The sequence below is a fragment of the Ipomoea triloba genome, chromosome 2 (assembly GCF_003576645.1).
Source record: "Ipomoea triloba cultivar NCNSP0323 chromosome 2, ASM357664v1".
Lineage (NCBI taxonomy): Eukaryota > Viridiplantae > Streptophyta > Magnoliopsida > Solanales > Convolvulaceae > Ipomoea > Ipomoea triloba.
In genome coordinates this window covers 5,748,941-5,774,514 of record NC_044917.1, presented here as the reverse complement: position 1 = coordinate 5,774,514, position 25,574 = coordinate 5,748,941, and the positions used below count along the sequence as shown (strand labels likewise).

At 33.0% G+C, this 25,574-nt stretch overlaps 2 protein-coding genes across 4 annotated transcripts; both read right to left on the bottom strand.

Moving 5' to 3' along the window:
• Window positions 1-1,841: 1,841 nt before the first annotated feature.
• Window positions 1,842-5,344, bottom strand: LOC116005131 (zinc finger BED domain-containing protein DAYSLEEPER-like). Of its 2 annotated transcripts, none has more exons than XM_031245392.1 (3): window positions 5,161-5,344; window positions 2,236-4,209; window positions 1,842-2,151 (listed from the first exon to the last, which is right to left on the bottom strand). In XM_031245392.1, the coding sequence occupies exons 2-3, from the start codon at window positions 4,190-4,192 to the stop codon at window positions 2,108-2,110; spliced, it is 2,001 nt and encodes a 666-aa protein (XP_031101252.1). In that variant the 5' UTR covers window positions 4,193-4,209; window positions 5,161-5,344; the 3' UTR covers window positions 1,842-2,107. The 2 variants fall into 2 exon arrangements, with proteins under 2 accessions (XP_031101252.1, XP_031101248.1); XM_031245388.1 differs by having other exon boundaries at window positions 5,168-5,344.
• Window positions 5,345-10,061: 4,717 nt separating this feature from the next.
• LOC116010044 lies at window positions 10,062-16,363 on the bottom strand. Of its 2 annotated transcripts, none has more exons than XM_031249306.1 (5): window positions 16,100-16,363; window positions 15,937-15,996; window positions 15,251-15,836; window positions 10,414-13,349; window positions 10,062-10,312 (listed from the first exon to the last, which is right to left on the bottom strand). In XM_031249306.1, exons 2-4 carry the CDS (start codon window positions 15,966-15,968, stop codon window positions 10,416-10,418), a joined length of 3,552 nt encoding a protein of 1,183 aa, XP_031105166.1. In that variant the 5' UTR covers window positions 15,969-15,996; window positions 16,100-16,363; the 3' UTR covers window positions 10,062-10,312; window positions 10,414-10,415. The 2 variants fall into 2 exon arrangements, with proteins under 2 accessions (XP_031105166.1, XP_031105167.1); XM_031249307.1 differs by having other exon boundaries at window positions 10,062-10,309.
• Between the last annotated feature and the right edge of the window lie 9,211 nt (window positions 16,364-25,574).

Below are 25,574 nucleotides of genomic sequence, written 5' to 3'. Positions count from 1 at the left end.
TTTGACTGATAAGGTATCGACAAAAATCAAACTATGATTCTACAATGTTTTAACGATTTATTACGATTGTATGTAATTTTAACCTAACATGTATCCTTTTAATTTTAATTTTAGCCACTATTACTTCTATTTCTTTTAGTTTAAAATCGGTACTCTCTGACGGTTAATAATATGAAACTATTAATTCTAACTATGAAATATTAGAGGGAAAAAAACATAATCCTCATTCTAATAAGGAGAGAGTCCACCTTTTTTTGAAGAGATTATTAGGCAGACAAGTTGAGCTCATCACTCGTGTCAGGTATAAATTAAGGTAAGGTACACTTTAATTTGTTGAATAAAGAAAATAGACTTCATTCCTTGACTCAAGTAGTCAAGTCATGCACTTTTGTGCATATTTCACGCTGTTCAAATCAATACAATACGATGAAGTTTCTCTTTTTCTTTTTCTTTTTTAAGTACTACTGACTCAGTTACAATGTAGTATCTGTTCATAGCTACTTTCTCAACCTACTGAAGCACAACGAATCAACAATTGCCTCCACTGAGGCTCGAACCCACTCTCATCATCCATGTGGGAGTATTCTTCTTCATTCAACTTTCATTTTGGGATTTCATAAAACAAAATAATATTCTTTAAATTTTAAGAAGCTAACTTTTTAATAGTCAGTACAATTATACGACACAATTTTGACCGCATATTCTATTTTTTAAAAGAAAAACAAATATAAGTTGGGACAACCCCAGCCAAATGGGTCAGGTGATTAATTTGGTAACTATAAGATTTTAAGTTTGCCTCCCAATAGGAGTGACCTATTATCCTTTTTGGTCTGAACTTTGAACTAATCAACTATGAATAACTTATATTGGTTCATCTCTTTGTGATTTTTTTAATACTTAAGTGAACTCAATTTCGTCGGACTGATCCTAAACCCTCAAAATCCCACTCCTACAACCGTTGCAGAAGTAAATTGCGAGTTACGCAATCAGACTATTGGTTAGGATTACAAGGCCCCTTACCCAGTACGCGCGGACGCACACACGCATATAATCAGGTGCGAACTAACCTTAACGTGCGAACCTACAAACTACTGAAAGGATTGCACCGCAAAGGTCCTCCGGGCATGTCTGGGAGTCGTTGCGGTGCAACCACATAGTAGTTGCGATGGATCCTTCAATAGTTCATCAAGTTCGCAGGTTAAGGCTAATTTGCACTTGATTATGATTCGATGTTAAAATACTTTAGAAATAATACTAAATTAACGCATAGACATTGTCAAAATTGAAATTTATATTTAGCCAAATTGACGGTGAAAACAACAAAATGATAAATAAGAATGCAAGTTGATATGCAAATGAAGAAAGATTCCTTAGCTTAATAATTGTGAATGGTGACCAATACACAATCAGCTGGTCAAAAGAAGCCAAGACTTTGGCATCCATTACTCACATGATTTACCCAACATGGGCACAGCCATGTGGTTGCAGTTTTAGTGAAAAACAGAGCAGAATAAACATTATCCCAAGAGCAAGGAGAAATGGCCCGGGAGAGGGAGGGAGATGATACACAAAGTTTTAAGATTTCAATTTAAGAGGATTTACAGTTTTAATCCAAACATTAAATTAGCGTATATTGCTTGTGTAAATGGAAAACCCTCTTGAATGGGTATAATGCTTTTCCTCATTAAATGCATCAAACAAAGGACGTATGCTCTGGAGTATTGCTGACAATGATTGCATAGAAATAGACACATACCTGATTGTAAAATGCCCAAGTGCTGTTTTGTGGGGTCCATTTACAATATTCAGCATCTTTTGCCCTTACTTTAAACTTCTCATAATTCTGCCAAACTCAATCATTCATTATCCACCAAGATATTGCACAACCACACAAATAAAGATGGATGTAGAAGCAAGACTAGGCAAAACCATACCAAGCATTCCTTATGTTCATGCTTTAGGCCAAAAAGTATTTATACAAAATATATACTTTCCTACTAAATTTGAGAGAGGCAGAGACTTCACAGAAAAATATGTACACACTTCACAAAAGAATGATGATGCTAGACCAGAAAAGTGCACCAAAGTCTTGCTACTGTTTTTCATCCTAGCTTAATGCAAAAATAGCAGAGCCCGACGAAGCCTTTGCATCTGTGGTAACAAACAATTATGGTCATCTGCTAGTATCAAATATAAATTGGTAAAAAAATTAGAAACATTATGTAAGTTGTTAACCTTCAAAATCATTGTGCATCCAATCCTGGGCACACATCAATGCTTGTAGAGTATCTGATCTCAGAGGACTCCTATAACTGTCAACAGCTCTATTCCCTGTGCTGTACATTAGCTCTGGTCCAACCTTTGACATAGGAATTCCTAGAATGTTGCAAGCCATCATAGATAGAATGGGATACCTTGGTGCATGAACCTTCCACCAATTCAATATGTTAAAGTCCACAGTCCGGGGGAAAAGAGGTTCCTCCAAGTATTTGTCCAAGTCTGATTGACTCTCTGATGTTTCATGAAGGAAACGGTCAAAGCCTTTCAGCCGATCTCTAGAATCAGTACCAACAAGAGAACCATCACATGAACCATGGGAAGCTAATGGTGAATAAATGGCATGGCCAGTATATAGTGCTTTCATACAATCTGAAACAGTATCAATGCATTTTTGAGATTCATCACCGTATATCTGTGGATAGTAATATTCAACCAATTTCAGCTTGAATCGTGGATCTAAGATGGCTGCAATGGCCAGAGGCAAGCTGCATTTCTTCCAATATTCATCAAATCTGCTTTTCATTTTTAATGCCAATGAATGAATAAAATCATCCGAGTTTTGACACCACTCAATCAAATGTAAATGAATATTGCAGATCTCAGGGAAATAAATATTTGCAGTATTACACTTGTTTCCTCTAAAAATGCTGGAAACTTCGTGAAAGTGCTTTACGAAGGTAGTTAAGGCACTTACCCTGTCCCAGTCTACACCAGAGAGGGATGTTCCTGTGTGAGGGTCATGTTCTTGCAAAATGAGGAATACATCTTTGTACTCTAAAGCAGCATCAAGCATGACGTATGTCGAATTCCACTGATGTGTATTATCAAGACATAAGCATTTCTGGCTACTAATTCCAACAAGTTTAACCATCTCATTGAACTTTTCTTGTGTTGATTGAGAACATTGAACATACCGAATACTTTCCCGAACCTTATGGAGAATCTCACATGATTTCTCTAAAGTATCTTGAACCATCATTTTAATAAGATTTGCTGCACATGGTATATCAAATAGTTGCCCATTGCAAAGAAGAAATCTGTGCTGGCAGAGTTGTTCTCTAATTTTCCAAACAATTTTCTCATATATAGAATGATTATCAAATGTCACAGAAAACAACTTTCGGTCAATATCCCAATTTCTTAAACTCGTCATTATAACTTCTGAAAGCATGCCGTCATCTGTCTGAGAAGGATCAACCAGTAAAAAGTTCAGAATCTTCTTCTTCACTTGCCAAAAATCGTCAATGTAATGAGCCGTCAAGCATAAGTATTCAGCATCTCCATTAGCAGTCCATGTATCAGCACTAAGGCCAATCTTACCAGGCAATTTATCCAACTCCTCATATACCTTTTGTCTTTCCTTTAAATAAATTTCCCTACAGTCAGCCTCAACTCCATCAAATGTCGCAATGTCAAACAAAGGTTGAAGATTTCTAACAAACATTCTAAATCCAACATGCTCAACCATAGTCATAGGGTACCCATGTAATATGATCATGCGAGCAAGATCAAGCCGACTCTGCCTGTTATCAAAGTTCAAACTTCTACTGTTGATTCCATCTTTCATAGATCCATGTTCAAGTTTAGTCCTCACAATGCTGAAAGCTTCGGCCTTTCTCTGCTCTTGGTCAAAAGTACAATTTGCCGCAGCAAACATTTTATCCTTATTCTTGCCCCTTGTGAGCAACTGACTTGTATCATAGTTTGTTCTCCTCCTACATCTAAGTAAATGATTCCTCAAATGTGAAGTACCACTGGTACTAGACCCATTAAGTTTCCTATTACAGTGCCTACAGATAGCTATAAAAGTATCATCCTTTTTCACTCTATCAAAATCATTCCACACATCAGATTTCAGTCTACTAGACTTGACAATGACTGGCTCATCTGCTATCTCCATTACTTTCCTCATAGTACTATCTGAGATCTCTGTTGAGGCGAACATTAAAAAAACCACGTTATTTTACTATTTTCATTTTCCAGCGGGGTGATTAGTAATCATTATTTATGTGAGAAACAATATTTGGAATAATCAGAAAAGAATTAAATGCATGCATAAACAGAGAGAGGAGCAAAACCATTGAATTATACGGAGTAGCTGCTATTGCACCCATCAACAAGAATACATTAATTTAATAGCACTACTGCAAACATGCATTAGTCACACACACACACACACATATCATTTTCTACTTTATCTAACTCAATTACCCAAGCAAACTATATTTTCCACAACCACCAAATTTCTTAGGAAATGACATTATTCTCCAAAACCAAAATAATTAAACCACTACCTAAAATCAACAAATGAAAGTCAATGCAGTAGTGCTTACATTTCATAAATGTAGTGTCAATTTCTAAATATATATATCCTACCATCTGAAAAGCAACAAGGTCAAATTATGTTGGTAAAATACTATATTCAAGCCACATAATCATTTGAGAATTAAGATTACAACATAAAATGAAAAAAAAATAGAACCCATTTTAAGCTACCCGTCTAAATGCATTTGGACTCAACTATAAATAAGCAAAAATGAAGCCAGGAACCCTCAAATTACAGATTTTAGGTCGAGATAACAGACATGAAATCCTCTGCCCGACCCGGTATCCAATTATGTCCCCAGAAACTCGGGTCTCCACAAAATGGAAACCCGAACCCACCACCCGATCCGATAATCGAAACCAACGCAATTAATAAATAATCAGGTGAAAAAACCAGACTTTAAAAAATATATATCTGTAAATTTTGGACAGTGAACTTGATAGCGGGGCACATATAACCCTAAAATTCTGTTGCGTTCAGTGAATAAAATACCTACATATTCAGTTACAGAACAATTATAAATGCATGCGTGCACAAGGAAAATGAAGGATTACCACTTACTAGTACGAAGAGTGTTCAAGTCATCTGGATTAGGGTTTGTTTCTCAGCGGTTCAGGCATCTGCACTAGAAGCAAGATGGAGAGCTAAGGCATATGTCACGTCACGTAGAATTGGGTAAACGGAGCAAGTTTGGATTGCAAGGCGCGAACCCGGCGGGAGATCGAGGGTGAAGTTGAATTGGGCCAATCTATGGTCATAGCTGTCAGCCCAGTACCTTTTTCTTGGCAAATTATACCATGAACCACGTACCTAAATGACGTCGTTTTGAGCATTGCAAACTAATCGTACGTATTTTTTGGAAATCACGTTTCCCGTTTCGACCGGTCTCTGTATTTATGTTAATATTCTGTGTATTCCAGGTAATCATTCTGTGTATTCTAGGCAACCGTTCTGTGTATTCTAGGCAACCGTTATGTGTATTCATGTTAGTAACACATGTTGTGATGTGTTTGTGCATTCGAATGTTTAGGAGGATGAGTTCTGCGTATTTTGTGTCAATATTCTGTGTATTCATGTTATTAACACAGGTTGTGATGTGTTTGTGCATTCGAATGTTAGTATTAACACAGGTTGTGATGTGTTTGTGCATTCGAATGTTAGTAGGATGAGTTCTGTGTATTGTGTGTCAATATTCTGTGTATTCTGGGCAAACATTCTGTGTATTCTAGGCAAACGTTCTGTGTATTCTAGATAATGATTATGTGTATTATAGATAATGAATTCCCTGGAGTCATTCACATCCGCGTCCACTAACATCAAAACGACGTCGTTTTACGTACGTGGTGCACATTGCTATGTGCACTGTGGTACAGGGTATAACGATTGCTTTTTTTTTTTTATATAGAATTTTTTTTGGTAAATAATAATAATAATAATAATACATGTATTGTTTTAAAAAAAATACATGTATTCTTACTCGTTATTTTTTTTTTTTACTTCTTTCAATAAAATCATGACATGTGATAATAATTTTACCTCTAAGGTATACCTTTTTTTTAATACCTAATGTACATCAGTACATGGGCGTAGGTCTAGGGCTAGTTCAGGGGCCCAACACAACCCCAAGAGGATCCAATGAGCAAGTTGGTGAGCTTATAAGGCATTGATAAGATCCTAGGCAATCTAAGATATTCCTCTAGACATAACTCAAATTAGGTTATAATTTTGCCTCAATGAAGGAATTTTGGAAAAATAACGACCCTAGAATACTCAACACACAAAGAAAAGTGGGATAGTCAAAAAACGTCAGCCCTGTAACCATGTTTATCTAGGAGAACAAGGTTAAAGTTATGTAATTGTTTAAATCAAAGTCCTCGAAAGCTTTTGGGATAACACATTTGCCTCATGCATGCTAGCTAGTCAATGGATATTTGTAGGTAGAACCACTCCCTCCCTACCATCTAGAACATATTCATCAATCTCTCTATGGATTCACAAAACCTTTTAAGCAGGAGAAAAATATTCATGGAATACGTAAGCATGGCTTGAGCCATGCTTTTAAGTAAAACTTCTTTACTTGTCATCAATAGAAGCTTTTCATTCCAAGACCCAACCATGTGCCTTAATTTATGCTCAATGTATGCAAAAACGATTTTTTTGTTCTTTCCTACTACATAGAGGAATCCCAAGTACTTGCCAAAGTCATCAACCTAAGTGACCCCTACAACCCCAGCCATCCACCTTCACTTCCTCCCGGTATTACGGCTAAAAGATATTCTATTTGTGATAATTAACCGCCTATCTAGAGAAAGTCTGATAAGTCCGTAGGCACGACTTTATCTTTGCGATTTCCTGCATCTTAGCAGGTTTAAAGAACAAGAGACTATCATTAGCAAAGAATAAGTGGAAAATAAGTAGAGCCTACGCGCCACTCTACATAGATAGAACCCTTAGATTGTGCATCCTATAACAAGAGTGATAGCCCATCAACACATATAATGAATAGATAGAGGTAATAAAGGGTCTCCTTGGCTTAGCTCTCAAGAAGGGATAATAACCTCACTAGGACTACCATTAATCAACACCCTACACCTCACAGTAGAAAACACACAACATGACTATATCAATTCACTTCTCATCATACTCCTCAAGAAAGACCATTCCATACGGTCATAAGCCTTAAGTATGTTTAGCTTGAGAGAAGCTAATTCCACCTTATCTAGTTGTTTCCTCCTAAAATATAGTATCCCACCTCGGAAGCAATTAAGATGTTATATGTGGTCAATCTTCAATGAATTGAAGGAACACACTTTAGGAATCATAAATAATACTTTAATTTCCAATAATATAATAGTTTCATACGGTTGACCACCATCTTTGCCATGATTTTATAAATTACATTACACAATGCAATAGACTTCAAATCAATCTTAAGAAAACTCTCATTAATGGAAGACTCTCAAATAAATTATAGAGAAATAATACTTTTTTATCATTCAATTATATCATTATTGCTTTTTGTCTCTTAATTATTTACAAATGAATTTTATTGTTATTCTTTTAGTTTAACTCTACTAAAATTTAAGGATGAGTTGGAAAAAAAGACGAGGATAAAATCCTTGATAAAAAATATTTTACCCTCCATTAAAGGAAGTCCACTTTATGATGAGTTAGTCTTCGAATGAGAAGTGGCATCACGTGAATGGCAACAGGTTTCCGAATATGCCAAATCTTATCATATCATTCCACCATGTAATAAGCCATACCATATCATATCATGCATGCATGAATGATGTGGTTCTCATAATCAATGCTCATGCATCCATGCATGCATGTAGCATCTACATTAATCTTCCATCAATTCATGGGCCAGCCATCAACTTTTTGAATTGTGTGTTACTGAAAACGACATCTAAGTTTTTCTTTACTTTCTTCTTTTCCCTTTGGTCCGGCACGCCCAGGGAATTAAAATAGCTACCCATGCTTCAAATCTTCAATTACTATAATATATATATATATATATCAAAGGAGAACAAGGCCTTAGAAGAGAAATAAAAATCAATCTCAGCCTTATACCTGAAAAAATTAAACGGATCAAATTAATTTTTAAAAAAAAACCGTGGTAACACTAGCTTTCGTAATTATCACTGATTTTACCATACAAACTTGAACACTAAAATATGCAATTCTCAGACTTTTTCAAGTTTACACAGATTTTATAAAATTTACCATGTTTGCATATTTATCTGTTAAAGATTGCATATTTAAGTGTTCAAGTTTGTGCATAGTGAAGGTGATGATAATTACGAAAATATCACCGTTTTTTTTATAGATTTGATCAAATTCGTCGAATTTTTACAAAGGCTTAAATTTATTCTTATTTTTCTTTCCTATGATGTTGTTCTTATAGAATCCTTAGCCTATATATACGATTGAGAAATAAATATAAAGCATCTTTTACATAAAATATTACCATATTCAACTCAAATTAAAGTTGATCACTTAATCATACCTATCATATTGCATATTTCAATCTGCAACTCCCTAGAGATTACAGGTTCATAAATTATGATCGTAATTTCAGAAAGATAACGGTCAAATATTTATACATCCAAAGTTAACTATATAAGTATACATAACCAATGCTATAATAGGGATAGTAGGAATGTAGGATAATGGCCAACAAGTGCAAAGTATTCATAACAATTTATTGATTAATCAGAACCAAAGTTCGTGCAAAAAATTAATAAGAAACCAATGCAAGAACTAGGAATCGCATTTTCTACCCATTGCATTCACAATTTTTAATCTCATCGTCTAACCCTACTCCACTATATTCGTGGTAGTATAAACCTTTGTTGAAGAATGAAAAATATAATCATTCACCATAAATATAATGAAGTTAAGTGTCTTCATATCAACTGCTCTCATACGAATTGTCAGGTCAAATGTTCTGTAATGCGTCAAAAATTTATGTATAATAATAAAGATGTAATTTTATTACAACATTATGTTTTAATAATAATATGCTAGAGTGTTAAGGTTTTAGGGTATGAACATTCAAAAAGGTATTGTATATAATTGAATTTGAAGAATTAATGTATAAATAATTAATTACTCCATACGATTATACATTTAATTAAAAATAAAAAAATAGTTAGTGGAACTAAAGTGCCTAGTGAGATGCCAAAAGTTCTAACAAGTTGAGAGCTTTCGGAATAATTAAGGTTTGATGTTGTTATTAAACCAAAAGTGGAGGACTGGAGGTGCCCCATGCCCCCACGTGTCTCTAATTATTGCATAAACTTGAGTTAATAATTGAATGGTGTCAAGACTTTTGGTAACATCAGGTCAAAGTTGCACAAAGTTCACAGACATCCAGCAATAGAAAATAGTTAAGATTAAAAATATACACTGGAAATGGTTTAAATATGCCTTAAATTAGGTTTCTAAATTGTAATTACATCATTTAATTCAATTTTTTTCTGACTATTTTTTTCTCACTCTATTAACCTACTGAAGCACAATAATGAACTTTTTTTTGTTAAATTAGTGTTATTTCTTATTAACATATTCTTGAGAGGAGTTTTTTGGAGTACAATAATGAACTTTTTTTTTGTTGGTTGTTTTGAATAATAATTTTTATTATGTTTTATATTTTGCTATTTTATGGTAGGTGTGTTTGTATATATTTGTATGTGTTTTATTTTGTTTATTTAAATGATATTTATTCATTTTTTGTTCTATGATCTAACTAAACACAAGAATATACTTCCTCATATAATTTAATTTTTATTCTCATTATGAACCAAATAATACATAGAATAATATTCATATTCTATTCCGATGAACATTTTAAGAAAATCTCTTGCTATAGTATACTAGTGACTAGTCCTAGTGGGAAATAGCATGCTTCACAGATAATACACTTAATTAAAATTTGAAAGCATGGAACTAATTCAAACAAGCCATTCACTAATAAAGCACTTATCAGGTTTACAGGAAAAACAAAAAATTCATAATTTAAGAAGAGTGTTTGATCACCCACAATCCAGATGCCAGCTACAGCATCATAGTTTCATTCATTCAAACATGCAAAAGTGAAACAAAACACACCTTATCAGACAACTTCCCACCCCTTCTGAGTCCATGTCCGAAGAACAAAAACTCCTGGCTTTAGGAAAACCAAAGTGGACCATCCTGCTGCTGCATATAAAGTTAAGTGTCAACAGGATCTAGAAAATATAAATATATATATACACAGACACACACATATAAAATTCTAAATTGTAAATTTCCAAACTTACATCTAAAACTCGTAAATTGTTATTGGTTTCTCAGATTCTGAACTCCTTTTAGCACTAGCTGTATCAGCAAAAGAGAGAGTTGAAATCGATGGTTTACAGTTTGGCTGATCTAAATTTTGAGAGGGCTTTAGTATGTGCTTGGTTCCAGGAGTTAGTTTAATGGGTCCTGATCTCATTGCACTATCAACTTTAGAGGACATCAACCCATGAGAATCTGTGGTATCTTTAAGGCTCTCTCTCTTTTCCCACTCAACATTGTTGACTTTTTCACTAGCTGACTCCAATTCTAATGCTTGCATGCTATCTGGCAGACCACCTTCAAAATTATCATGTGCTGTCACCGTACTACTACAATCCCTTTGAGATCCCAAGTTAGGGATTTTCTTTGGAATGACAGAATCATCTGATGCAGCTGCAGACCTTTTCTTGCGTTTTCTGCCCAGACCAAGGCTAGTATAAGAGATTCTTGATTTGATCATCTCTTTGAACTTTATCTTGTGCCCATGTTTATTCTTTGTGGCAGCATTTAGTGTCAACCCAAGCTGGATTTGATTTTGAGAACATTTAGCCAAAGCAGTAGTAGACAACGCATTCAGCTGAGTTGGATGAAAGGAATTGTTGATTGAAGAGAAATCCTCACGAGCAAGATATACTGAAGATTCAGTTTGGCAAGTAGTCCTTAACATCGAGGAGGGAAGAGAACTTCCATCTGAATTATTATATAATTGATGAAACCCCAATAGTACACCCCTTTTTGGAGCATCTGGCAACCTGGGGACCATGCAATTAGAATAGCTCTCTGACCCGGTTGGTTTGGGATGCCCTCTGCAATCTGGATGCAAAAAAGGAAAGTTGAATGCTGATTTGGTAGCATGAGAAAGCTTCTCCGTGTTTTCTGGTCCAGCAGAGATTGGAGTCAAAATTTGACTGGAATTGCAATTGTTGAATCTTATGACAGGAATTTGAGAGCTAACTCTGGAAGATTCATGTCCATATATAAAGGGCTCCTTGAAGACAAATTGTCGGTTATATGCTGCAGATGAAGCTGATGAAGGATCACTAGTACACCATTCAGGATAATAGCTCTGTCTGAGAGAGCATAACCTACTCTGGTGCATTACATCAATTTGGTGGTTAAAGTGAGCAAGATGAACCCTATGCTCAGGCACTACCTGATTGACAACTTCTAAAGAACATGAAGCAGGTCCTTTCAGTTTTCCTAACACTGCATGTACATCAAATTCTCCCTGATTGTGACTCTTGATATTCGAATTGTCAAGGGCATCACCATTAGCAGGAAAATGCTCAGCAATGATCTGCTTATCAGTCCAAAATTTTGCATCCTCAAGTCCTTGCAAGTCTCTCCTATCCACTTTAAACTCTTTACCCATCAGACGCATTGTTGACTGAGTGACATGCTGTGGGAAATAGTTGGAATTTCCATGTTGCTGAATCTTTGCACTTTCAAACTGTTTCAGAAGATGATTATCTTTCTTCATTGTGAGGTCAAAGGCATCCTTATCTGACTCCAGTGAAATCATAAGATTATTTTCCTTCAGATGACCCAAATTGATACTTGCTCTTCCAGCATCTTGATATTCATAAATACCCAGCCTAGAAGGGAGAGGACAATTAGGACTACTTTTCATAGAATCCTTGACATTTGCATAATTTAACTGGTCCCTCTTCTGGGATATTCTCTCATTCCAACTTCTGAGATCTGTGTTCTTCACAGCTAGGCTTGTGGAGGAACGCACACTGCTCCCATTTCCACTAGACTTGATCAATTCCCCTTGAGAATTTAGGGGCAACCTAACATACTCTTCACAAGTGTTCTTGTCTCCACACACAGTCACTCTTTGCTTCCAATCAGGAGTTGAACAGATTGTATGCATCAATTCCTGAGATGGGGAAGGAGGGAATGGTAGATAATGCATTGCATGACCACTGAAGTTCTCATTAGTGGTATGTGAGAGACCCATAGGCATCCTGCTCAAATTTTCATTGAAACTAGTCAAATAAGACGAAGGTCGGTGAAATGCTTGGACACAATCCATGGAGCAGACTGCTGTAATTCTGGGGGCTGGATCCATTAGATGACCAATCAATCTCTTCGTGGCACTGGAAGAATTTGTTAATTGTGGAATAGCTTGGTTATTTTTTCTGTTCCTATATGCCTCTTGAGACATAGAGAGAAACCCAGGATTGCAAGTGTAGAATGGATCATTTGGCTGTCTTTCAAATGAATGCAAACTGTCACTGCTTTCTGCATCTTGACCTACAACCACACATCTGTCAAATGAGCAATTTTTACTATAAGTTTTACATCCTTGGAAACTAGATGTCCCAGCAACATCAGACATGACAGACAACTGTTTTTTTTCTACCGGTGGAACAGTTATCTCATTTCCTGCATCGTTTGGAGCCATTCCATTAACTCCTCCCAACTCCATAACTGATAAAGCTTTAACTCTTTCAGTGAAGGGAACTTTTATGGAAGGAGAAGCAACTTCAGCATTTAAATTGAAAAAGTTGTGAAAGTCTGAACACCTAATGGGAGCAGAATTTTTTCTCATTGATCCTGTGTCATCCTTACCTGAGAAGGTGACATGCTTATTGGCCTGAGCATTCCCACTGAAATTTGCCTGGTTAGGATTCCTCATAAAGTAGTTTGGTGGACTCTCCTCTGGAGATAGTTTGGTATTATTCTTGAGGATGCCACGGACTGGTATCACTGCCTTTGGATGGTCTGCAGTCAACTTGGAAGTAGTCATTGTCTTTGTCTGCTTCTGTGCAGGTGGACGTTTCATTCTAGGTTTCTTCTTGTGGGTTGGAATATCTTCTGAGATATCCTTTTGGAGCTCCTTAGGCATTGAAGATCTTGATCTTGGAAAAGGATTAGGTGGAGGTTGTTCTCCATGCTTCTTAAGTTTCTCCTGAAAGAAAATCAAATATGAAAATGTTTTAGATAACCCTAACAACCTACAGAAGCTTTAGATAGAGAAAAGCATTATACATTTGGGATTGCTAATATCGTAATCAGATTAAGGGTTCACAACAAAGCTTTGTTTCAACATCAAGCAGTTCTATGACTAACAAAACTGAAAGGGGCAAGAAGACTTAGAACTGCTGTTTCTACTGAAAATAAATCAACCACAATTACATTTAGATCATTCCAAGTTCCCATTTACAAATTTTACCAACCAATGATGCTGAGGGATTCCAAAAGATTTTACCTTCTTGTATTATACTAAATATGTGAACAAGACTTGGTCTATTAGTTAAGATCATATGCTAGAGTGAACAAGACTTGGTCTATAAAACAAATGGTAGTGTGTTTGGATATTGATAATGTTTGCCACCTCATGGGCATGAGATGGAGTCCATTAACTAGAACCTTCAATATAGATAGACTTCTGTAGCAGAAATGTTTTATTTGACATAACTACATGCCTACATGGTAGAGCAGTTTTACTTGATCACCTGATTAAAACTTACAAAGAACAGCCCAAATAGAAACTAGGATGGGTCAGGCAGTTCACTTACAGGAATCCTTTCTTGATGAGGTAGAATAGGATTTCATAATAATTCAAGGTATTAGCTACTAATCACCCTTCTTGATTAGTCTCTTGCTCAAAGTTGTATATGACTGTACAACAGTTTTTACTCAATCATCCAATTGGAAAATATTTTAAGGAACTGTCATATTGGAATCCAACATAAAATGTCATTCACATAGTTGTTGGAACATTTCAAGTTATATTCTCAATCATCAATGCCAGCGAAGAATTAATTGTTATAGCCAGTAAGATATAGGATGCATGTAAAACTCCATGAACCCAAAGGATGCTACTTCACCTAATTGTTATATTAATATCTTTCATCTTCATAGTGATTTCTTTCAAATTAAATTAAAGCACATATACGAGTAATTAAGAAATAGAATTGATTGCGAAACTCCATGAACCCTTAGTACGCCATTTCTCCAAATTGTTACTGTATAAGGATGAAAATAAATATCAGAAAACAAGCTATGCCATCAAAATGATTCAAATTGAAACACTAAGAAGTTTAATTAACTAGATATACAACTCCCCAAACTAATTACTCCAAAGATTTCTCTGACAACCTATCCAGCAATCTCAACAAACAATATTACATTTCTGTCTCTATTGTAAAGTATGGCAACCTGATCAACATATTAAGTTCCCCTAACTGTCATGACAAGGACCTCTCTCCAAGATAACATCCTCTAGAATCTGTGGAAGTAACACACCACAACTTATTGAATACACAGCTATACCAATGACAATTAATTTCCAACCTCATAAAAGCCCTCTCCCTCACTGCTTGTTTCCAACCATATGAACTGTACAGCCTTAGAACCACATCTCTTCCTTCATCAACTACCAGCTCAGATCCTCACGAAGATGAGTTCTCTCATTTTTCTTATTTTTATTTCTCATCTTACTGAACCTAATTCCCGAAGCTCCCAAAAAAAAAGTACATAAAATAGAACGAGCAATAGCTTCCCTCTTTAAAGGCACGCAGCCTTTAGCCAGCTTTTTCAGCAGTAAATTTGAGCACAAAGTGCTAAAAGGAAACAACAATACTGTGATAGTCCAAAGTTACTGAACCACAAATCATGTATCCAACAACTCAGAATCCACATAACTGTAGATACCACTATTATTTTATGCAGAAAATATCAAACCAACTTCACAATTCATCAAGAAATTAGCTAGTACTTTAATGTTACAATCAACAATTCATCATAACAAGTTCATTAAAATCAAGCTCGACAGTATAAATAAGTTCATCGCAAGAAGTCTCGTACCTTAACTCCAATTAGTAGATCCACGCAATTATTTACTTTCTTCTTCTTCTTGGCCGTCTCCTTCTTGCCCTTGTTGATGATCATGTTCTTCCCCATATTCAGCTTCATAAGAGTCACCTTCTTCTTCTTTTTCGTCTTTGTCTTTGCACTGTTCGCCTTGCTTTTAGAAGTAAGCAAGGATTCGCGAAGAACTGCAAGCTTTAGATTAGAAACTTCATCCATTTGTTGCACACTATCATCATCATCGCTATTGCTTTCGTCCATATAATCATCACTTTCAACTCTCTCCACTTGCGGCGCCACTGCGAAGATCTCAACAATAGACCTTTTCTTTGGAGCCTTGGCCTTCCCTTTCCCAGCCCTCGCCTCCTCAATTTCCACATCTATATCTTCTTCGACTTCTTCCACAAGCTTGCTGTGCTCATTTCCACTGCCGGAACGGACCGATTTGAGCTCATCAAACCACCACCGGAATTTCTTAACTGCAATCGGAGGAAGCCTAGCTCTCATGTCCTCCTCCCTCGTCTCCTCATCTAACGGCCAGCATTTCACCACGTCCACACTCCTCATCCGCGAAACATACTCTCTAAACAGTCACCAAACCACAATTATACACACACAGATCAAAACAAACAAACAAACAAACAAACAAAAGAACAAAACTCAAATAGAGTACACAAACTCACCTGATCGCAAAACCCTCCATAGCCACGGCCATCACTCCCCCTAAACGAAACAAACTCTATCTACAAGCATCCATATACACATATATCTATATATGTAAATTAGGCAGCACATATAATGGAGTTGTAGTGAGATAAAGCGATAGAAAAGCAAGGAGTCTAGTACCTGTCTTATTCCTGTCGCTCTAGCTGGCTAGAGAGAGAAAGCAATTGCTTCCACACAAATACTCAACAACACTAGCTAAGAAGCCATCAACACGACTCAAAATTCACAGCTACCACTTACATACCGCACACAGTCTGAGTCAACCGTGAATGTAGAGAGAGAAAGCGCGATTGAAGGTTAGGGATTTCGGAGGTGGAAGAAGAAGAAGAATGAAGGAAAGAGGGTGAGACTTTAGTGAGAGAAAGTAAGAGAGAGAGAGAGAAGTGGGGGGAACGGTTGCTTTATGCGTGTTGGGTGATGTGTTTTTTTTTATTTCCCGCTCGAAAGGTGTGGGAGTGGAAGGTAGTGAGTGTGTCAATCCAAATCCCATTTTCAGCTATGACTATTTATGACTGAAAGCGACCTATGAGAAAGTAAAGAATAATTTTATTTTAAAAAAGATTATATGTTTTTTTTATTTCCCTTAACAGGATTATTTTATTAAGCCTACAATATTATACTGGATTCTTTTGTTTGATGTGGTGTACTGTTGTGGCTATGTACAGCGGAAAAAAGAGGGTTTCCACTTTCCATACCCAACTTATACTTAAAAATTTGTTAGTTTTAATCTTTCTACTTTTAAAGTCTATTTATATATCGTCACCATGTTAGTGGAATACAAGTAGTGTTCATGGATGCAATTAATAAAATCATTTTTAGTGTCTTTAATGGTAACTTTTGAAATGTTATAGATTTTTTATTGACTTTAAGCTCTATTTTAAAAGAAATATTGTTTAGATTCATGTTATGTGTCTAGTTCAATTAACAATATCATACTTGTACTCAAAAAAAAATATCATACGTTTTTAAGTATTATTGACTTTAATACAATATAGTATATGTTCATACATACTTTCTCAACCTATTAAAGAACAAAAAGTCAATAACGTAACAGTTGACCACAATGTCTATTCAGAAACTACATAAAAATATTATCCCATCCCATTTTAAGTAAGTGATTATGTTAAGTTTATAAGAGTTCATCAGCTTCAATTCACACTACTCTGACTAGACCTAAACTTTTCTACGATTGGAGCGGTTCAACCACAGTTATTTCAAATCGCTTTCCAAAGATCAATTCAAGTTGTGAGTTGAACAATCGTTAGCTCAACACACCCAATTAATAATAATAATAATAATAATAATAATAACAACAACAACAACAATAACAATAACAATAATTAACCTTTTTAAAGAATATAAAAATTAAGGTTAGTCTCCTATGAAATTATTGTCTCATAAATCATTTTCTATGAGACGGATCGAATTTAAGTATAAATGTAACATTTATGATGAAAATGTAATACTAATAAGATATAAATTGATTTCTTCAAAAAAAAATAAATTAATTAATTGTTACTTCTGAAGAAAAATATGATATTTTTGATGAAAAATGTAATACTTTTAAATCAAAATGTAATATTTAAGAGTTGAAAAATTACTTATAAGAAAAAGTATAATATTAATCAATAATTACTTGCGAGAACAAACGCAAAACTTATGGGAAAATTATAATACTTATTAGAAAAATTGATAAGAAAAAAAATGTTTAATTATATTTAAGGATTAAAGAGTTACTCATAATAGAAATTATAATATTTATTAAAACAAAAAAACTCAACCCACCCGATAAGGATCATAAAACATCTCATATTCTCATAAGAGATTTGCCAAAAACTAATTACTCCTGCTGTGGCGCTGTGCGCATATAAGCAAAAATAAATAAAAATGTGTGCAAGTAATTGAGAACTGAGACAAAGATTTGGTTTTGGAGGGTGAATGTGCCCCACGCGCCTGACGAGGCTCCTAATTTCACGCTCTATGTACTACTCTCAGTACTTGTCTCTTACCTTACTTCTAGCTACAGTCTGGACCTTCTGCTATAAATAATTACTGCATATTTAATTTGGACCTGTTAAATGTTAGGGTTGAGTAGACATTATTATTTGTTGCAGGGAATTTTGAAGAATTTTGATCAAATTATAGGGGCTCATGTCGCAGTGTCGAGAAATTTCAAGGTGTTGAAATATATTATACCTGATGATATGGCCTACCTTCACTTGTTTTGACAACAATGACAACTGAACTTCAAATATTCCATCTATAGTTATAACACTAAATTATAACATTGATGTAATAATGTTATTATAATTTAACACTATATTTCTAGTATATGGTTGAGGGTAATAGCAAGTACTTTGAAGAAGAGGGAACAAAAAATAAATAAACTTAAACTACTAAATTTCAGGAATCTTTTCCGAAAATAAATAGTATAATAATGAGTGACTTCCACGTTCCGTGAAAGAAACAAATATGATAAAACCCTTTCAAACTTAATCTAAACAAGATAGTATGACAAACTAGTCAAAATGGGATAGTTATTGAGTAGAGGCAATGAGAACAAGAATTTAGTTTTGTGCTCTTGGTTTTTCTTTCCAAATGTACTAAAATGAATAATTTCAAGGAAAGTTTATTAATTATGGCTTCACCGCTTCACTCATGTTGCTACATTCTTTATTTTGACTTTTTTTAAAATAAAATTATTTACTTCTATAATTTTTTACTAATGATTTATTCACACATTATTTAATTCGAACATTTTACTGTGGTTATAGATAATTATCTACATTTTACGTGTCTGGTAAAGATAAAACATTAATAAATATTTTAATTAGTTAAACACAATTAGTAAATTAGAATTCATATGCACAGTAATTGCTAATCAATATTATTATATTCTGCTTTATTTATAATGTTAGCATGCATGGGTTATTTAAAAGTGTAAAAATTATTCATAATTCAAAATGGGTTGGATTTAATTCATTCTATGTGCTAATAATAGTTTTTATAAGAGAAAATGACAATTTTAGTTGTTAAATTATAGGAAAATGGTTGACTTTGATTTTAAGTATTGAGATAAACTTCAAAGTGACGTTTTTAGTATTTTGGCTATGGATCATGGTTTTACGCTGGAGTTAAAGGTAATGTTTTAAGTCTTTGATGTGTGATAATAAGAAAGTATAATTTGATTAAAATATGGTGATGGTACAATTTTGGTTAATAATTTATGTTAAATTATTATTATTATTATTATTATTATTATTATTATTGCATAAAAATTATTATTATTATTATTAATGTTTCTCCAAACTGAAATTTACTTTTAATAATAATAATAATAACAACAACAACAATAACAATAGCTCATGAGGCTTAGTGTAGTGGGTAGTCATTTGACTTGATATTACGACTAAAGGTGATCGTGTAGTGGAAACATGAATGGGAAAAAGTTCTATAATAATGGAATGTGTGGATTGGATCCCTCTTGTGCGCATGAAAATTAGAGTCTAACTGATGGCTTGATTGTGCAACTCATGATTTACCTCTGCAGGGATTAGGATTAGTATGGCGAAATTGTATCAAACATAAATGAGATGAAGCTAGTTAGCACATCAATTATTTACTCATGGCCAGTATCGTTTGTGGTCTTCACATACAAGCACCAGGCCAGAACTGTAAATTAAAAATGGTTCCAAATTAGACTCTATCTGCTAGTTGTTTGTTTGAATTGACTTGATTGGCAATGAAGGTGTTCCGGCTTCACTCGACTAATTCCCGCTCGAAACTCTACAAGTGAATTATATTGATTGGCTTTAACCCTAATTAGTAATATACGAGATGGTATATACAACATTTATCCATGCAGCATTACCTTAATTTTTTATTTTTATTTTTTGAAAACCAGCATTATCTATCTTAATTATATATATACTTTTCAATGTATGTAATTTTCATGATCTCTCTTGAGTGATGAAGAAAACCACAACATGTGTTCAAGCGTATATATTGGGTAAACTTCACTTTTTGCTTAATATCTCGCAAATCACACCAAAGAGATAAATCACACTAGAAATACATTGGTCATGTTTAGTAACATAATTAGCTTATCGGCCAATTTTAGCTTGTTTAACCAGTATTAGTTGTTTGACTTGGTTAAACAGCCAATATGAGTATTTGGATAATCAATTTTTTGTTTCAAAATGCTATGGAGTTAAAATTTAAAAAGTTGTTCAAAACAACTTTTTCAATCAGTTTTTTGAGAAAATATATTATACCCTTAAATGTCATTTTATATGTAATCAACTATCAGCTAACAACTAATTTATCAAACATTTTCCTATAACCAGTTAATGCTATCAACTAGTCAAGTTAAACTCGCCAATAGCTATTTGGCAAACACCTTCCTTGTGTGACCAGCTTGTCCGAAGGGTATCGTGCCTAATTTTCATGGCCTCTTTTATGGGCTTATGGCATATGTAAGCATCATATTAACAAATAGATAATGTGCCTACTATTATAAGTAGAAAAAAGGCAATATATACAATTTTTTTAACAATGTAAAACGATTTAAAGAATTTCTTACTTTGATAAAGACATAACCCACATAAGAATAAAATTTATAATTAAATGTAAATTATGTAATCATAAAATTTCACTAATTTCAATTTGTGTGTGTGTGTGTGTTTTTTTTTAAAACATTTCAATTTGTGTTGTATTCCAATATAATGGATAAGTTGATGCTTTGTAGAAATGTTTACAAAAATAAAGAATGAAAAAGACAGCAGTGGCAATGGTTAGACCTAAAAAGTAAAAGAAATTTACTGTTCACAGGAACCAAAAGATGGTGTCCCTTCAAACAGGGAGAGTGCTGAAAAGGGAAATAATAATAATAATTGTAATTTTTAGAATAAAAATATCTTCACATGTATTGATTTTGATTTTATGAAGAAAAACAATAAAATTTATTATATCCCTGCAAATATGTACATATATTGATTTTATTATATTAAAAATAAGAAAACTTATTTTTATTTAACATCAATCAAATTATGTTAAATTAACAAAATATATATATATATATATATATAATTAAAATAAAAAATATATGTAATATACTACGGTGAAATATATACCATTTTTTGTAAGTAGTAGGAACTAGCTAGGAATTGAAGTTGTTAATAATAATAATAATAATAATAATCTAATCTAAAAACATAATGAATGAAGGTTATACCCCTCATTTATGTCCGTTTTTTCCGTTAAGTTTTTTTTGTACATTATGCTATAAAAGTTGTATTACATAATATTTTGGACAAATATACCACTACCGTTATAACTTCCTATCTTTTCTACTATTGTTACTATGCACATGCATACACCATATATTTTCTTACCTTCTTCAATAATAATAATAATAAAATATACATATCAAATATTAGAATCATATGTTAGTTATTTTTAAAATATAAATATCTAATTTATAAAAATATTTTACATTATTATTATTTACTATATTAAAATTTAAATAAATTTAAAATTTTAATATAAAATATTAATATTAGGCACATATTTTTTTTGGGTGCGCATAGTAATAATAATAAAGGTCATCGAAGAACGTGAAGTAATGACTGTGACCACTGGGTTTTATCCCTCTTTAATTACCCATACATCATCGCATACGTGTACTCCATTCTTTAACCTTTCCCCCCTCCAATTATATATGCCACTGCTTTACTTATTTATGATGACGGAACAATACTCATTGAGAAGCTCTTTAATAAAATATTATACGACTACAAATTTTTATAAATTCAAAAATCATATTTATTAATATAAACAAAAAATAAAAATTTTTCAATAATTTTTAATTTGTTTACAAAAATATCATTCATTTTTTTAATACAACTGACCCTATTAAATTTGGAATTACCACCAAAGACAAAGGACCTCTTGTTGAATTAACTCGGCCACTTGAGCAAAACATTTAAAGAACTAATTTTATACCTTTAATAACCTAAGACTGTTCATACACCATGAGTATATATTCAAAACGAAAAACAACATTTTTATATTAAAGAATTATATTTAACAACTTCTTAAATGAAAACCAATTATAAAACGAAATATCCATTCCAGCCGAATTCTAATAGAAAATATCAAAACACTACATGAATTTTTTTTGAAAATACCCTACATGAATTTAATTATGATAGATTTGGTTATTAAGATCATTATTTAAAATTAAAACTCGAGAGATATGCATCAACTAATCTCAAAATATTTGTACATTAACACTCATAACTAAGTTAAATTGAATCTATTTTAACTAAAAATTTAAACTTATAGTTGGATTACACGTTTTATGTTTATATATTATATATGCTCACAAATCTATATATACTTCTATTTCTTAGTCATGGTTAGGATTTTGAAATCATGAGTGGAAAGAAGAAAGTTTTGAAGGTATTTAGGGCACAAATTAAAGAGCTTAAGTAGTGTGGCCAGAAAAGAAAAGCTTTTCCTAAGCCTCTCCCGAACACTCTCGGCTTTGGTCTACAAACTCCACAAACCATTACATACATGAGGGATATGATAATTCGATCTTAATTACCAGGGAAATTAAAGTAAATCATGTTGTCTACCCTTAGCTCCACTAAATGTTAACCTCGAAGAGTAACAAGTGTTGTGCTAACCTGCCACATAAAATGGGACGGTGGAGTAAAATTTTTAAAATAATAATTTTGTATCGATGAATATCTTTATTCCTTTATCTTTTCTTAAAATAATAACTTTATGCCAATAAAATTTAATTTTTGTTTTTTGTAATAATGTAATTTTTAATGCCATACGGCATACGCTAGTTAGTTAATAATATTACTATGTAGATATTATTGTAAACTATATTACTAAATATAGCTATACTTATAAGATAAACATTGTGGGGCGTATGTAGATGTATGTAATTGTTCGGTTAAAATACGATGAAAAAGTACATAAAAGTATTGGCATCATGGCTACATCCCCGATTATTTGTCTTTTCAATTATTCCTTCTTATCCATCTCACTTGCTTTATTTATCAGTCATTCATTAAATTAAGCTAATTGTTGCTTTCACTTATTTTTACAATATTTCTTTATCCTTTTATTATTTGACTAATATATTTTCTATGCGCTATGCGTAAAAATATATGTCCAATATTAATATTTTATATTAAAATCTGAGATTTATTTAGATTTTAGATATTTATATTATTGTAAATAATAATAAAATGTAAAATATTTTTATAAATTGGTTATTTATATTTTAAGAAATAATTAACATATAACTCCAATATATAATGTGTATATTATTATTATTATTATTATTATTATTATTATTATTGAAGAAGAAGAAGAAGATAAGAAAATATTTGTTGAATGCATGTGCATGGTAATAATAGTGGAAAAGATATAGGAAGTTATAACGGTATGAGTATGTTTGTCTAAAATATTATATAGTCCAACTCGATCTTATAGCATAATGTATATAAAAAAAAACATAACAAAAAATGGATATAAATGAAGGATATAACATAGCTTCATTCTCACTTATTAGTTTTTAGATTAGATATTTTGTGTTGTATATAAATATATAAATATAAATAAATAAATAAATATATATATATATATATATATATATGCACACACACACAGAGACACACACAAATAGAGGAGTAACTGTTTGTGGTAATAATTCAACCATTCTAATCTCACAAGTCACAACTCTTCAAAGAGACAATTTGAACATATATATATATATATATATATATATATAATTATAAAACGACACGATTTAAGTAATAAATTAAAATTATATTAATTAAATGGTTTACGAAATGTGAAATTACTTTATTAAAAGGTAAGTAATGTGATATTTTATAAATGTAAGGTTACCTATAATGTATAATAATTCAACCATTATAAAGTATTGCACCAACATCAGTGTAAGGGTTCGAATTATCTTGAGAATATATCTAGAGTGTACATGATTGAAAACTTGAAGATTCACAGCGCAATAAGGCTGTTCCCAATAGTGGGTTCATTCACGTTTATTAAGAAAAGAAGAGTGATGTGGAAGGGAGAGAAGGGAGAGAGAGAAAGGTTGAGGGTGTTGCAGGAGATTGGGATTTTGGTCGGGTAACATAGGTTGAGCGCGGAAAACGAGCAGGCATGAGGAGGTGCGTGCGCGCCCAGAGGGCGCGTTAATACAACATTTATATATATATATATTTTTCCGTTCTGCTTCTTCTGACTTTTCGTGTTTCTCTCTTTTTTCTTTTCTTTTCTTTTTTGCTTCACCTTCACTCTTATGTGGCACCTTAATATTTGTGCAAAAAATAAAACAATTGAGGAGGGCCTAACGGGAAAATCTTTTTTTTATAAGAAGAATTCATGTAGCTCATTAATTACATGGAGGTATGGATCATAGATGTGTGATTATATGGATATAGGTATGATGGTATGTAATAGGGGTAGATAGGCATCCATGCATGACGCATGCATGTGATGATGGCATGGGAACACCAAGCTCAATCTCTGGCTTTTCTTTATGGGAGCTGAGAGTGGGTCCCACTGACTAGACACTTGTCCCATTGATAAAGACTGGAGAGAGTCTTATAATAAGTGGGTGATTGAGTAAATGTATCATAAGTATGATATTTAAAGGAATTAAAGGTGATGAGTTTAATTTTGTTAATGATATTTTTAGTAAAATTTATTTTTCATGTGTAATTTTATATAGACGTAATATTTATCAAAACATTAATAGTTATAGATTTTCATTCTAAAAAATATATATAAAGATGGGAGAGAGGATTTTGTTAGGAGTACTATTTTTTACTTTTCCCCTTTTAGGGCTTTTTGAGCCTTCCCCTTTCCCCCTTTTTCTCCGTAGCGATTTCTGTCCAAACATATATTTTAAGGAATATTAGTACGGAGTATTTGATAATTAAACTAGAGAAAATGTTTTTTTTTTCCTTGAATTATAAGTTTATAGTATTTTTTTTTAATTTAAGTTATTTATGTATCTACATTTGTCCCCTCAATTATTTTAAAAGTTGTGGTTTTTTTCCTTTGATATTAAATGGACATTTATATCCTTAAAATAATTATTTCATTTATTTTTCTTCTCTAACAAATTATATTACTTATATGTATGGATGACTACGGTTTGATTTGAACCGAACCGGACACCATAGCAACCGAATGGAAACAATACGAACGATTACCGCCAGACAAAGCACACCACAACCCTTACCGCCAGGAATGGTGAGGTGTCAAGTTGATGCATTATTTTCCCAAGTTATAGGCACAACCAAGACATTGTGGTTTAGTGGCACCTGGTTGCACTTTCATATGAAAGGGGGTGGGTTCGATCCTCAATGGAGGTAATATTGATTTGTGTTTCATTAGGTTGAGAAAGTAGTTTTGAACAAAAAACTTTAGGTCAGTGTTAACTACATGTGGACCAATCACAAGTGTCAACAACCCAGTCTACATGTGATTAGTGTTACTCTTTAGTTAATTATTTTTAATAATTTTTATGTCATTTTATTCA

What these genes read in the sequence shown, in the direction of transcription:
- LOC116005131 (XM_031245392.1), bottom strand. Translation starts at nt 4,192, where the DNA reads ATGAGGAAAGTAATGGAGATAGCAGATGAGCCAGTCATTGTCAAGTCT. An exon ending in GATGCACAATGATTTTGAAG is followed by an intron (nt 2,152 to 2,235) that starts GTTAACAACTTA and finishes TTGTTACCACAG; the next exon opens with ATGCAAAGGCTTCGTCGGGC.
- LOC116010044 (XM_031249306.1), bottom strand. Translation starts at nt 15,968, where the DNA reads ATGGCCGTGGCTATGGAGGGTTTTGCGATCAG. An exon ending in ATGGAGGGTTTTGCGATCAG is followed by an intron (nt 15,837 to 15,936) that starts GTGAGTTTGTGT and finishes GTGACTGTTTAG; the next exon opens with AGAGTATGTTTCGCGGATGA. An exon ending in ATCTACTAATTGGAGTTAAG is followed by an intron (nt 13,350 to 15,250) that starts GTACGAGACTTC and finishes ATTTTCTTTCAG; the next exon opens with GAGAAACTTAAGAAGCATGG.